The sequence below is a fragment of the Dichotomopilus funicola genome, assembly GCF_033296635.1.
Source record: "Dichotomopilus funicola strain CBS 141.50 unplaced genomic scaffold C8A04scaffold_1, whole genome shotgun sequence".
Classification (NCBI taxonomy): domain Eukaryota; kingdom Fungi; phylum Ascomycota; class Sordariomycetes; order Sordariales; family Chaetomiaceae; genus Dichotomopilus; species Dichotomopilus funicola.
The window spans coordinates 676,853-690,593 of record NW_026944022.1 but is presented as its reverse complement, the minus strand read 5'-3'; the positions used below and the strand labels follow the sequence as shown (position 1 = coordinate 690,593).

The following is a 13,741-nucleotide window of genomic DNA, read 5'->3' as shown; positions in this document are numbered from 1 at the left end:
ATATTGGGTCATAGGCCATAATCGAAAGAAGAAGTCAACATGGTCCTCACACACACCACTTTCCATACTTACTCGCATCCCCTCCCGACTGTGACCCTTGCCTTTTTCCTCCGGTACTGCTCGCCGCAGCTCAACCCATTCGCCAACCATGTCCTGAGCACCGACACCATCGACTCGCGTGTCGACCCCGCCACAGGCCGCCTCCACACGACTCGCATCCACCTCAAGAAGTCACGCCTATCACCGAGCATCATGAAACTGCTGCCGTCCACTTTGACCGGTGGAACTTCAGACAAGGCGTCGTACATTCTCGAGACCAGCGTTGTCGACATGCGCGAGGGATGGATGTCGACGGAGAGCCGAAACCTTAACTTTGTTGGCGTGCTCTCCGTCGTGGAGAAGCAGCTATACACTATTCCGCCGGCGGCGCCGGGTGCGCCGGCTACGGCAGCGGCGGAGAACACGGACGTGGAGACGAAAGTGGTGTTCCGCTCGCGGCTAGGCGACCGCATTCGCGACCGGCTGGGCCAGGCGCAGGCGCCCGCGCAGGTCGAGGCGGCGTCGAACAACGAAGGGGGTAACGGCTTCTTCGCGCGGTTGGGAGCCCGGGGCATCCAACGCAGCATTGAGACGCTGGCGTCGACCAAGACGCAGGACCAGCTCGGCAAGAGCCGCGAGGGCATGAGAATGATCCTTGAGAGGCTGCGGCAGACGGGTATCATTGGCGTGCTGGAGCAGCGCAAGATGAACCAGAGTGGCATGCCGGCTCATTGAAAAATATCTCGCCCATGTCATGCCGTCAACGCCGACGTGATACCACTTATTCACGGCCCTGGTTTCCGAATTTTGTCCGCCTGAGTCGACCGAGGACGCCCTAGTACTCCCCTCATATACCCACACGACAACGATACCCCCTGTATTCAGCGAACCGGAACCAAAGTTACTATCCCGACTTCCATGTCAAATACGTTACCCGTCTCCTTTTTAGGGACGGACTTGTCACACAGTGCCGCATTGGCTCTCGTGTTGTATATTTTCCACATCGACCCACCCCCTTCTCAACGCCCTTTTTTTTTCTTTCGGTTTATCTTTTTTTTTTCGGCACGGCGTAACGGATACCAGTTGTTTCGGTCTCTACGTATTCTTGCGAGGAGGCTTTTTTTTCTCACGCTCATGATCATGTAACGGCCGAACAAATTTAGCCTTAAGGAAGCCGGAAAATTGGGAGGAGTTGGACATTCCTTATTGTGATGAGGCGGGTGGTACATTCCAAGGGCTCTGGGAAGGGGGTGAGGGAGGGTTCTCTTGCTCCACTCTTTGTGTATTTTTTTCTGCTTGTATGATACTCACAACGGAGGAGGTCCCAGCGGTCTGACTTGGGCTTAAGCTCGGCCTAGTCAAGCTATGGGACGCGAAGGACGAGCGGATGGAGAAGGCGAGATGGAATAGGTTCGGGGTATTGTGGAACGCATTACGGGATTCACAGTCGTTACTTCGATGCCAATTCGAAAACTTTGTTTCTCCTTCGCATGATTCGATTTCACTCAACGTGACTTGTTGGTCTTTTTGTGATATTTGAACCAGCCACTGCTGGCTATACATGTCATCATTTATCTAGGTAACTGCCATCATGACCAGCTAACTTCATCACTTCCTAATCCGACGGGGCGGCTTACCTTTTCCCTTCCCTTTCCCACCATCAATACCACTCCACCCAGGCGGCGCAGTCCCGAAACCCAAGTCACCATCGCTCTGCGGCGTCTGGGGGTCCGTCGTGAACGGCTTGGTGCAATTCATGCAGTCCACCCGGCCCAGCATAAACTCAACATGACGATACGCCGCCGAGGGCGCATACTGCGGGACCATATGCCCAGCAAGGTCCACACCAACAAACGTCAGCCCGCGCTCCGAGACCAAACTGCCGAACACCCCGGCGCCGGCCAGCGTGGATAGCCCGGTGATGTTGTTATGCGGCACGTAGAAAGGCTGGTCCGGCCGGTTCTGGAATCCCAGCTTGCCGCCCCAGGTCATGTTCTGAAAGGAGAGGAGGGTACCGTTTGCGAGGAGGATCATGTCGAGGGCGGAATGGCCGACGATGACGTTCTTGGTGGCGTCGATGACGCGCGGGAGGACGGAGAGGGTGGAGGGCAGGGAACCATCCGATCCGCCGACGAAGACGTCGTCGGATGAACACTCCTCCCAGGTCACGCCCTCGGGCGCGTGGATGGCCTTTTTCACGTCGGCGCGGTCGAAGTACACGTCGGTGCCCTCGGGCAGGTAGGGCATGGACCCCGGGAAGCCGAGGACGTCCCAGAGTAAGGGGCAGGTGGTGGCGACTTGGTAGATGTCGAAGCAGGGGTTGAGAAGGCTGATGGCATCGAAGATGTCCCAGTAGATGTTCCAGCACTCGTCGCGGGTGGTGCCGGTTTTGTCGGTTCCCGGGAGGCGGTTGGGCATGGGGCCTTTGGGGGGGTAGACGAGGTACTCGGCGAGGAAGTCGGCGTAGCCGCATTCTTGCTCGCGGCGCTTGAGGTCGGCGCGGAAGGTGTCGTTGAAGGGGAAGAGACCGGCCCAGTACTCGGTGAAGGCGACGGCTGGGATGGGCTCTTGGACCTCGTCGAAGGTGAGGGACGGGTTGTAGATGGTCATCCCGGCGAGGTCGAAGTAGGTCTTGTCTTCGTCCTCAACGAAGGAGTGGGCGATGTACGGGCAGTAGTAGCCACTGAAACAGTATTAGCACCATGCTCGCTCACACACTGTACATAGTAACCCTCTCTCTGAAAGAGACCAAGAGAGAGAGACATACGCATAGGACTCGCCGGCAATGTACACTTTGTAGCCGTGCAGGCCAAAAGTGTCAACAAAGTTCTTCCAGAACCCCTTGAACTGGTCTGCCAGCTCCTCCTCGTTTGTGATGGAAGGCTTGCCGGTGGAGAAGCCGGTGCCGACGGGCTGCTCAACATAGATGATGTTGCTCAGGGTGTGCCAGCTCCAGGGGTTTTTGACCGGCTTGTAGGTACCATATTGCCACAAGAACGGCCCGTTTTCCTGCAACAGGCCTTCAAAGGACGAGCACCCCGGCTACAAATCATAACACGTTAATAAAGGGGCACGGGAACCTGGTTTTGCAAAGCACATGAAAAACATGACTTACACCTCCGTTCAGCCAGATAATGATCTCCTTATCCGCCGCCTCATTAGTCGAGGGGAAGAACCAGAAGAACAAATTGCTCTCCTCATCCTTCTTACTCGTAATGGGCAGCAATCCAGCGTAAGACTCGCCCACGTCAAAGTCAACATCCGGAATGCCCTTGCCATCAACAGCGAATTCTATAAAACCCGTATTAGCATCAATTGCCCAATTGATCAACTAGAAAGCCAAATTGAATCCTCAATTGTGGTTCGCGGGCACAACTCACTCGTGGTATTCGCGTTCAGGAACTTGTGCTCCGCCTTCTCATCCCGCTCGACAACAGGGGGCTGGAAGTCGGCGCCCACCATCGACCTTGCACGCTTCGCGGCGTGCTCGACATGGCGTTTCCCAGCATGTGCGATGCTGCGGCCGGCGGCGTCGGCCGTGCCGGAGAGCAACAGCGCCGAGAGGAAAGTCGTCCACCGCATCTTGGTTGCCGACCTTAGTCAGGTGTTTGGGCAAAACGATGCCGTGCGAGGATGACAGAACTGGTGTTTGTGTATGTATCTGGGGGTACAGGGGAAATGGATCTTATAGTTCGGACGGACGAAGATCCTTACCATGTATTGATAACCGCCCGCAAACACCAATGGCACCGATGTTGGACCGAAGTGGGATCCAGAAGGAAAGAAGAGAGAGAAAGAAGGAGGAGGAGAGAAAGAGGGGAGATAAAAATAAAACAATAAAAGATCAACAATCCTAACCAGATGGTACGGCTTCAACGCGGGCAAGGGGGGGACAATAAGGTACCGTAACTCCGTTGCCGCTGTATCACCGAATCACCCACCGATTGGAACCCCCGGCCGGCACAAACAGCCGGATAGGCAGTACCTCTGTAGATAGGGTACTTTTGCGCCCCCAACGAGACACCGAGTGGCCTGCACTATCCGTAAACAACAATCCCTCAATTCTCAATTCCACCGCGCCAACCAACCGGACATGCGAAAAGGACCGCCCCGCTAGACTCGAAGCTCCATCATCATCTCCCAAGCTGGGGAGAGGGATCAAAGCAACGGTCCAATGGAAGCAAATGGCCGGGCTAAACGACGGTGCGGGGGAGATGAACCCTTTTCCCACGAGGTGTACGTGGCGGGTGGTTCGGTGCGTTTGTTTGTTGGCTGCCCGCTTATTCCGGGGTGTCAAAGTTCAAGTTTCGCACCTACCCGTCCTGGAAGCACCCGCGGTTCTGGTCTTTAAGTTACCAATGCACAGCCCGCTGGGAAATTTGCTGGTGGTGGATTGCGGGGTATTCCTTATCTGGCGTCCATGCAATTCATTCATTCCCCATTATCCGAGGATCGGGATGATAATTCGGGCCTTGGAAGCACTACCTGCCTTCCAAGCAACACATCCAAAGTGAAACAAAACACCACGGCCGAGGCTTCCACTATTCTCCTGCTTGCCCTGTTTGAATTCTCACTGCCGATCCCCGTGAAGCCGAGCGGCCGCTTGCCAAACGACAGGAGGTTGGGCAAGGCCGCCTGCAGGACATGGTGGTGCCAAGGACCCAAGCACCTGTAACCTTGGGGGCCGTCCCAATTAGGGAGGTGCGGGAGGAAGCAGCGGGGTTTGATTGGCCATACACTTCGGCAGGAAGCCGGTTCTCCGCTTTTTCTGCGCGCCCGCAAGCCCGCGCTCCCAAGGGCCAAAAACAAAAAGTCTGGGGAGCGCGGGACTCGGGACTCCATCGACTGGAAAAGCTTCTCGGTGAGAAAGTAAGAAAGTGAGCATGTTTTTGAACCGAGCTAAGTGGATTTCGTTCGGTTCGAGAAGGTAGATTCGGGACGAAAGAAAAGAAGCCTTGATCGTCCGACGGCTTGCGCCGGTTGCCGACGAGACGGGACGATCGATGAAGGCTTGAACGTCCAGTGTGAGTTACCAAGATGGAATCTACTATGCATTTATCTGGTGTATCCATAATGTACAGGATTTCGTAACACATTATGCCGAAACAACAATCACTTGCGCTTTTTCTCGACAACGGCCGCCGCCTCCTCATCAGCGATGAGCCCCTGAATGTCTTTGTTGACCAACCAGGTCTGGACGCTCTCCATGACCTTCCCTAACGTCTCCCCGCCGCGGAGAACGTCAGGCAGATTGTGAACGTTGGCCCCGCTGCGGTGGTCTGTACACCGGTCCTGCTGAAACTGATACGTCCGAATCTTGTCGCCGCGCGTAATCTGCGAGCTCGCCAGGACGCTGTTCCGCAGCTGGCGCGCTGCTTCCTCTCGCTCTTCGCGCCGTTTCTGCGCGATCCTAGATCGCAGCAGCCGCCACGCTATTTCCCGGTTGCGTTGTTGGGACCGCGACTCCTGGATGCTCACCGCGATGCCCGTCGGGATATGGGTCAGCCGGACCGCCGACTCGGTCTTGTTCACGTGCTGCCCGCCGGCGCCACCCGCCCGCATCTTCTCGGACTTGACTTCGCCCGGGTCGATGTAGAAGTCGCTCTCCGGCTTGTCCCAGTCTGCCTCAAAATCTGTGACGTCGCTCTCCGGGAACGATGGGAGCACCCATACCGCCACCGCGCTCGTATGCGTGCGCCCGCTCTTCTCTGTCGCTGGCACGCGCTGTACCCGGTGCATGCCTGCTTCGCCGCGAAAGACATCATACGCTCCTTGCTCTTGAACTTCCAACACGGCTTCCTGAAGCGGAATCTCTCCTTCTGACCCCGTTGAGCCATCGCTGTCCGAAGCTTCGTACTTCACAACCCGTGCGCGATAGCCCTTATTCGCGCAGTATGTTTTGTACATGTGGAACAGCGAGTCGGCGAAGTAGCGGCCCTCGGTGCCCCCCGGGCCGGGCACAATCTCGAGAAGGCACGGCATGTCGGCGAAGGGATGCTTGGGGGTCAGGGCGACTGAAAGGTTGTGGCTCGATTCGGCGAGCTGGGCGTTTGTCGCGGCGAGATCGTCCTTTGCCAGCTCCCGCATCTCGGCATCGTCGGATTCTAGGAGGCCGTGGAGCTCCCCCAACGCGGCCTTGGCCTTTTCGAATTCCTTGAGTGCGCTAGCAACTCGGGAGATCTCGCCCATCCGTTTCGCCTTTTTCGGATCAAAGTCATTTTCTAGACCCGCGGTCAATTGGTCGTGTTCGACTGTGAGCTTCCGGGCTCGTTCGAGGAGGGCGGGTGGGAGGTTTGGCGCAGATTCTAACTCGAATTCCGGTCAATTGAAGAGAATCAAAGCAAGTAGCATCTGCTGCTAGAAAGATGCGGCGAAGTAATACCTGTACTAAATCGCCGAATAAACTGCGCACGGCCGACACGCCTCAGAGAGACCATGCAGCTACGGCACACCCATGGTGCTGCCAACATAATTGCGGAGCACCAGGCGTGGTTGCGGGAGAAGAAGCATCGGCGCTCGAGAGCAACCAAGATGCAGGTCGAAAGAATCCACCGCAGGTTCCTGAGGTTCTTTACCAAAAAGATTGGGTTTGCACATTCCGGACCCCTGCTGCTGTGGAACTTGTCTCGGCAGGCACAGTTCGTTCTGCCGTGCTCTCCCGCCTTCTCTAAGTGGTAAATCCCTGTAATCGATGCCCCTCCCCCGCCATCCCATGTCACAAATGCGACCAAGCGCTGCAGGTTTTAGAAGAAGCCCCCGTGATTGACTCACTGGGCCTTTGAACACCTATACCTGGATATAAGAAGCTCGCTAGGAACGAGGATCTTGGTGTCGGTCCTAATACGTGCAATTTGATTCCTGGGAATAGTCCAACACTTCGACACAATTCACCTACCCCTAGTGCCGACTTTCCAACATGACAAACACCGTTCCTCCAGCGGCTCTCGACGAGTCTCCGGCCCCCGAGTCTGTCCAGAAGCCACAACAGCAAAAACAGACCATTGACCCCTACAACGTTCGTCAAATGCCCAACTCAACCCCCCTCCCTCCGCCCATACACCCTCTCTAACCCTTGTGTCCGCCCCAGGTCTCCGGCGAAGTCGGCGAAGACGGCGTAGTCAAAGCGATCGACTACAACAAGCTAGTCGACGAGTTCGGCACCAAGAAAATCGACGAGGCGCTACTCGAGCGCTTTGAGCGTGTCACCGGCAAACGCCCACACCACTTCCTCCGCCGCGGCATTGTCTTTTCCCACCGCGACTTTGAGCTCATCCTCGACCGGTATGAGCGCGGCGAGCCGTTTTATTTGTACACTGGTCGTGGTCCGTCGTCGGATAGTGTGCATGTTGGGCATACTATTCCGTTTGAGTTTACAAAATGTATGTTTGTGACTTGCTAGAGGATTTGGTTTTGACAGAGGATTCGGAAAGCGGGATGTGGTAGACAGGGGCTAATACTATGAGCAGGGCTTCAGGATACGTTCGACGTGCCGGTATGTGGATGCGAAGTATGACTTTGGGGTGTATTATGGCGACACTAACATGTTGAAGCTCATCATCATGTTGACGGATGACGAGAAGTGAGAACCCTCCTTGAAGATTAGGGTGAGGACTCTGCTAACCCCCCCAGGTACCTGTTCTCGGAGAAGCGGACGATTGAGGAAGTGCAGGGGTACTGCAACAGCAATGCCAAGGACATTATCGCCATTGGTTTCGACCCAGCGAAGACGTTCATTTTTTCAGATGTAAGGGAATCGGCGGGACTTGAATGTGAACTCTCTCGGCTAACGAAGTTAGTTTGACTACGTTGGTGGCGCATTCTACAGGAACATTGTCCGACTCTCAAAGCACATCACGCTCAACCAGGCCCGCGCGATCTTTGGGTTCAACGAGAGCAGCAACATTGGGAGGATCCACTTTGGAAGCATTCAGGGTAGGTTCATGCCGTGTTTGGTAAATGTCTAGATGAGGATTAACACTCGTGAAGGTGCAACCAGTTGGGCATCATCGTTCCCACACATCTTTGGCGAGGATGAGACGAAGACCGTGGGGATACCGGCGCTCATGTGAGTATTCTAGTCTAAGATGCTGTGGTAGACAAGTCAGGACCTAACGAACTGCAGTCCATGCGCCATTGACCAAGATCCGTAAGTAAAATGGCTGCCTTTTGGGTTACGCTACTTTTGTCTTTTGTGCCCGTATCTCTGTTCCGTGGTTGCTCTTGTACTAACAGGCTTTAGATGTAAGCACCCAAAACCGAACTTTCGTATTGGTTATCACTGACGATTCTAGACTTTCGCATGACCCGAGACGTATCAGCCAGGCTAAAGTACCAGGGCCATCCGTACGCCAAGCCGTCCCTTATCCACGCTCTCTTCTTGCCGGCGCTTCAAGGCCCCGGTACCAAGATGTCCGCTTCGGTTGATGAGTCTGCAAGTAAGTGTTTTACCCGAGAAACTGCGTAGCAGCCATTTCTGACCGAACAAGTCTTCATGAGGGACACGCCGAACCAAATCAAGAACAAGATCAACAAGTACGCCTTCTCCGGCGGCAAGGTCTCAGTAGAGGAACACCGTGAGCAAGGCGGCAACACAGACGTAGACGTATCATTCCAATACCTCCGGTTTTTCCTCGACGACGACGAGGAGCTCGAGAAGATCCGTGTATCGTACGAAAAAGGCGAGCTCCTCACGGGCGAGCTCAAAGCGATCTGCATCAAGGAGCTTCAAAAATATGTGGCCGCGTTCCAGGACCGGCGGGCCAAAGTCAGTGACGAGGACGTCAAGCTGTTTATGGAGAGGCGGCCGCTTGATTATAAAGGCAACCCACGGGCGCCTATCGTTGTACCCAAGATCGAGGGGGAGGCTGGTGCCGGAGAGGAGGGGGGCAATGGCAAGCTGACCAAGAACCAGCTCAAGAAGCTGGAGAAGCAGAAGCAAATAGAGGCCAAGAAGGCGCAGAAGGCGAAGGAGAAGGCGGAGCAGCAGACGCCGGCTGCGTAGGCGTTGTGGGGTTGGTGTAGGCTGGTACCATATCGAACGGATTTGATGCATCTATCTCATGTTGTGCCGTTATGCTATCTCTGTATCTGCGTGTAGTTTATTGTGGGCTATTCTTATCCCGGCCCCACCCGCTCGACGACTTGTAACTGAGCGGGGTCAATCAAGGAAAGGGCGTGTATATTTACAACGTATAAGAGCCCCTTTTTGGTGATTCAGCCCTCAACCGTAGTGACTCACCTCATCACCATCAGCCAATATTCGACGGTGAAGCAATCCCATCCGGCCCCGGATAGTACACATCCTTAGAACCGTTTTAACCCACCCATTCAACAACCCTTCACTTCATCAGCAAAAATGACATACCACCTCCACATCACCAACAAAAACTACTCCTCCTGGTCCCTGCGACCCTGGCTCCTCCTACGTGAACTCGACATCCCCTTCGTCGAAGAATACCACGAAATGGTCTCCGGCACCTTTGCCCAGCCCCAATGGCGCGCCTTCTCACCCACCGCCCGCGTCCCCTGTCTACACGTGGTCCCAAAGTCACAAAATACCCAAGAAAACAAAGAAAAAGAAGAACCCCTAATCCTCTGGGACTCCCTCGCCATAACCGAATACCTCTCCGAAACCCACCCGCACAAACCCATCTACCCCTTCCACGCCCCCGCCCGCGCCTGGGCCCGTTCCGCCGTCGCCGAAATGCACTCCTCTTTCGGTGCTATCCGTTCCCAACTCGGCTTCAACCTCAACATACGCATCCGCCTCGGTCCCGAGGCCTTCTCCCCTGACTCCGAAGCCGGACGGGCGCTGGTGGCGGATTTGAAGAGGATTGATGAGTTGTGGACAGAGGGGTTGAGGAGGTTTGGGGGACCGTTTTTGGCCGGGGGGGAGTTTGGGGCGGTGGATGCGTTTTATGCGCCGGTTGTGTTGCGGTTGGGGACGTATGTCTTTGGGGAGGGGGTGGATGGAATATTAGGGGAGGAGGCGAAGGGGTATGTTGAGTTTATGGTTGGGGGGGAGGTTAAGGGGTTGGTGGAGTGGGTGAATGCGGCAAGGGGGGAGACGGCGAGGGAGGTGGTGCATGAGAGGGAGTGTTTGGAGGGGAGGGGGAAGGAGGTGGTGGAGGTTTTGGGGGTGACTGCATAGGGGTCGTTGTTTTTACCCCTTTTCTTCTAAGCTGGGGAAGATACATCAACTGCTCAAATCCAAAGCTTCCGAATCATTAACAGATCTGCCACAAGCTGCCAAGTTCCACAAGTTCAATTATAAGAACCGGCTTGACTCTAACATATGGCTTTACTCTTATACATGGTCCAGGTTAGATTCTATCCCATCTGACCTCCCAGCTAGCCTCGGGCACCAAACAGCCCCTCTACATAGTACAATCCCGTACCTTCCCTCCCGCACTATATATATTAGATCCCGCAGCGAAACAGTCACCAGCTCCTCCCAATGTGCCAAACAGCGTGTTTGGCCCAGCGGTATTGGGAGGAGCATCGCCGGTGCCGTCGTAAATCGAAGTGGCCCTGGGTTCGATTCCCAGGGCCAGCGAAGCAAAATCTTTCACGGGAAAGATTTTCGTAACCACCAACCGCTATCCCTCCGGATGGGGATAGGGCTTGGTGGTGAGCTTTTTGGTTTTTTTCTTTGGTCATATATTCGGCTCGCGTTCGGGGGGTGTTAGATTGTTTTTCTACTTGGTTAGATAAATTGATGGTAAAATATTCAAAAAAACTAGACTACTCTCTCACATCTCTTCAGCTTGTTAGCCACCACTTTGAAACACTTAAAGACCATGGCTTTGGTAACTTTCTTGTCACACAAGACATCGACGGCAACAAACGATTGTCATTGGTCACATTCTTAATCTGGAGACCAAAAAGAACAGAAATATGAACAAGAACGTTTGAAAAAATCCCGTTGTGCAACCATCAGACCTATGTTTCCCAACCGAGGCCAAGTCATTACTTTACATACTTTTCAACCCATCTTCAACTGTCACAAACAAAGGACCATATACGAAATTACAGTATCAGATACCATGCCCGGGCCAGCACGTCATCGGGAAGGTCCGATGCGGGCGGCTCTCGGCCCCGCAAACCCCACCAGGGACCGAGGGGCAAGAAGAGGGGCCGCAGGGGCGTACAATTTAGGGTGCTGCGAGGGGTGCTTGACTCCATTATTCGGCCCCTCACGCGGGTACCTATGTAGGTAGCCGATGGCCGGATATCGGCCTCGGGCAACCGGCGAACGTACCGAAGACATCCCGAACAGTCACTGGGGAGTCAAGTATAAATATTTATTCAGTCCTACTTTTCTTCTGCTATTAGAGCGGAATTTGAATAATACTTATTTATTTTGAGAAAATAAATCTCACCGGGACTAATCATACACGCAAATCACTTCTCCATAAACTAACATCTTCTTCGGCTATTACTCCACCTCTACGAAGTATTCTTAAGTGCTAACAGTCAGCAACCACCATGGCCCCTCTCACCACCCCCTCGGTATACCCCCCGGCGGGGCGCGAGTTCATGAAATGGCCGAGCCGGCGCAGCGTAGTCCACAGTACCGAGGGCATTGTGGCATGTACTCAGCCCTTGGCGGCCAAGTGTGGTCTGAAAGTGTTGAACGGGGGGGGTAACGCAGCGGTAGGGTGTTTATTTCATCTTTATCTGTTGAATGCTGGAAGAAAACACAGGTTGACTGATAGACTGTATTGTTAGGACGCCGCTGTGGCCGTGGGTATGTTTGTTTACTCCTGATTACCCCTGAATTCCCCTAAATCTGAAAAGCAAGCCCGAACAAGTAAACAAACTAACACAACAACCCCCCAGCCGCCGGCCTCAACATGACAGAACCCACATCCACCGGCATCGGCGGCGACATGTTCTGCCTCTTCTACGACGCCGCAGCCGGCACCGTGTCCGCACTCAACGGCTCAGGCCGGTCAGGCGCCGCGTGCACTCTCGAAAAAATCCGCGGCGACCTGGGGCTGGCCGAGGGTGAGGCTGGGGAGATACCTTTGACGAGTGTGCATGCGGCGACGGTTCCCGGGGCTGCAGCGGGGTGGGTTGATACGGTGGAACGGTTTGGGAGTGGGAAATTGAGCTTGGAGGAGATTTTGGGGCCGGCGATTGAGTTGGGAGAGAGGGGGTTTCCTGTGTCGGAGGATGCTGGGTTTTTTGTATGTTCTTTTTCTCTCTTTCTTCCCGTCTCCCTTTTAACACCTTACCGTAGGTCCATGACAGCTAACTCCCCCAGTGGACAAAAGGCGAAGCCTCCCTCCGCAAAGCCTCGCCCAACTTCGCCGAAATGCTCAAAACCGACCCGTCCGCCCCCGACGGCGTACGCGCCCCCCGAGCCGGGGACATCATGAAGAATCCCAACCTGGCGCGCACCTTCCGCACCCTCGCAACCGAAGGCAAACCCGGCTTCTACACCGGCCGCATCGCCGAAGAAATCGTGCGCGTGATCCGCGACCGCGGCGGCCACGTCGAGCTAGCCGACCTCCGGCACCACCTCGACCAAGGCGGTAGCGAGCCTGTCGATCCCATCTCCCTCAAGTTCCGCGGCCAGGGCTGCGCTTCCGCCCCAAGGTCGTCTCCGGGAGGTGGTGGGGGCGGGATTGAGTTATGGGAACACCCGCCTAATGGCCAGGGGATTGTTGCGCTGATGGCGCTGGGGATACTCCAGGAGCTGGAAGCCGCGGGGACGATCCCGACGTTCACTCCCGACGACCACAACACCACCCCTTACCTACACGCCATCATCGAATCCCTCCGCATCGCCTTCGCCGACGCCCACTGGTTTGTCACCGACCCGTCCACCAACCCCGTTCCCGCAGCCGAACTCATCTCCCAGCCTTACCTCGCCGCCCGCGCCAAACTCTTCAACCCCTCCGCAGCAACCCCCAGTTTCACCCACGGCGACCCAACCAACCCAACCTCTTGGTCAACCTCCCCAGCGCTGCGGTCTAGTGATACAGTGTACTTCGCCGTGTCAGACGCGCAGGGCAACGCCATCTCCTTCATCAACAGCAACTACGCCGGGTTCGGCACGGCGATGGTTCCGCGCGGGTGTGGGTTTACGCTGCAGAACCGAGGGGCGAATTTTAGTCTGGAGCCGGGACATCCGAATGCGCTGGCGCCGAGGAAGAGGCCGTATCATACTATTATTCCGGGGTTGGTTACGAATCTTGATGAGGACACTTCCACTTCTTCCCAGACTGGTGGTAGTACTGGTGAGAAACCAGCGAGTAATACCAAGCAAGGCGCCCACGGCACCAAAACCGGCTCTTTACACTCCGTCTTCGGCGTAATGGGCGGTTTCATGCAACCCCAAGGGCACATCCAAGTGCTCCTCGGCCAAATCGCGGGCCAACTCAGTCCGCAGCAAGCCCTCGACGCGCCGCGGATCTGTGTAGGCGCCGGCATGGCCGATGTGGGCGATGTCAGGGGGGAAGTGGTGTATGTGGAGGATGGGATGCCCGAGGAAACGGTGGAGGGACTGAAAGGGTTAGGGCATAATGTAAAGGTTTTGAAGGGGTGGGGGGGGATGGGTAGGCAGATGTTTGGACGGGGGCAGGTTATTAGGTGGACGGTGGATGAGGTGGAGGGACGGGGGGTTTGGTCGGGGGGGAGTGATATGCGGGGGGATGGGGGGGCTTATCCTGTTTGAGGGCATTGGTGTATGGCA

General features: G+C 55.5%; 6 protein-coding genes across 6 annotated transcripts; 4 read left to right on the top strand and 2 right to left on the bottom strand.

Moving 5' to 3' along the window:
* Window positions 1-39: 39 nt before the first annotated feature.
* Window positions 40-774, top strand: C8A04DRAFT_23926 (PRELI-like family-domain-containing protein; the record flags this gene model as incomplete). The annotated part of the gene is made up of 1 exon (XM_062778877.1): window positions 40-774. One exon carries the CDS (start codon window positions 40-42, stop codon window positions 772-774), a length of 735 nt encoding a protein of 244 aa, XP_062641502.1.
* Window positions 775-1,647: 873 nt separating this feature from the next.
* C8A04DRAFT_23925 (Alpha/Beta hydrolase protein) lies at window positions 1,648-3,621 on the bottom strand (the record flags this gene model as incomplete). Its single annotated transcript, XM_062778876.1, has 4 exons — window positions 1,648-2,722; window positions 2,807-3,081; window positions 3,155-3,330; window positions 3,420-3,621. 4 exons carry the CDS (start codon window positions 3,619-3,621, stop codon window positions 1,648-1,650), a joined length of 1,728 nt encoding a protein of 575 aa, XP_062641501.1.
* A 1,530-nt stretch (window positions 3,622-5,151) lies between these two features.
* Window positions 5,152-6,509, bottom strand: C8A04DRAFT_33636 (putative peptide chain release factor 1, mitochondrial; the record flags this gene model as incomplete). The annotated part of the gene is made up of 2 exons (XM_062782540.1): window positions 5,152-6,344; window positions 6,422-6,509. The coding sequence occupies 2 exons, from the start codon at window positions 6,507-6,509 to the stop codon at window positions 5,152-5,154; spliced, it is 1,281 nt and encodes a 426-aa protein (XP_062641500.1).
* A 446-nt stretch (window positions 6,510-6,955) lies between these two features.
* On the top strand, window positions 6,956-9,040 carry C8A04DRAFT_23923 (uncharacterized protein; the record flags this gene model as incomplete). Its single annotated transcript, XM_062778875.1, has 11 exons — window positions 6,956-7,054; window positions 7,127-7,418; window positions 7,506-7,531; window positions 7,590-7,618; window positions 7,669-7,783; window positions 7,836-7,971; window positions 8,026-8,104; window positions 8,162-8,185; window positions 8,279-8,304; window positions 8,331-8,474; window positions 8,526-9,040. 11 exons carry the CDS (start codon window positions 6,956-6,958, stop codon window positions 9,038-9,040), a joined length of 1,485 nt encoding a protein of 494 aa, XP_062641499.1.
* Window positions 9,041-9,394: 354 nt separating this feature from the next.
* On the top strand, window positions 9,395-10,189 carry C8A04DRAFT_23922 (putative GST-like protein; the record flags this gene model as incomplete). Its single annotated transcript, XM_062778874.1, has 1 exon — window positions 9,395-10,189. One exon carries the CDS (start codon window positions 9,395-9,397, stop codon window positions 10,187-10,189), a length of 795 nt encoding a protein of 264 aa, XP_062641498.1.
* Window positions 10,190-11,526: 1,337 nt separating this feature from the next.
* On the top strand, window positions 11,527-13,723 carry C8A04DRAFT_33642 (gamma-glutamyltranspeptidase; the record flags this gene model as incomplete). Its single annotated transcript, XM_062782542.1, has 5 exons — window positions 11,527-11,694; window positions 11,770-11,788; window positions 11,881-12,230; window positions 12,308-13,286; window positions 13,317-13,723. The coding sequence occupies 5 exons, from the start codon at window positions 11,527-11,529 to the stop codon at window positions 13,721-13,723; spliced, it is 1,923 nt and encodes a 640-aa protein (XP_062641497.1).
* Window positions 13,724-13,741: the final 18 nt, after the last annotated feature.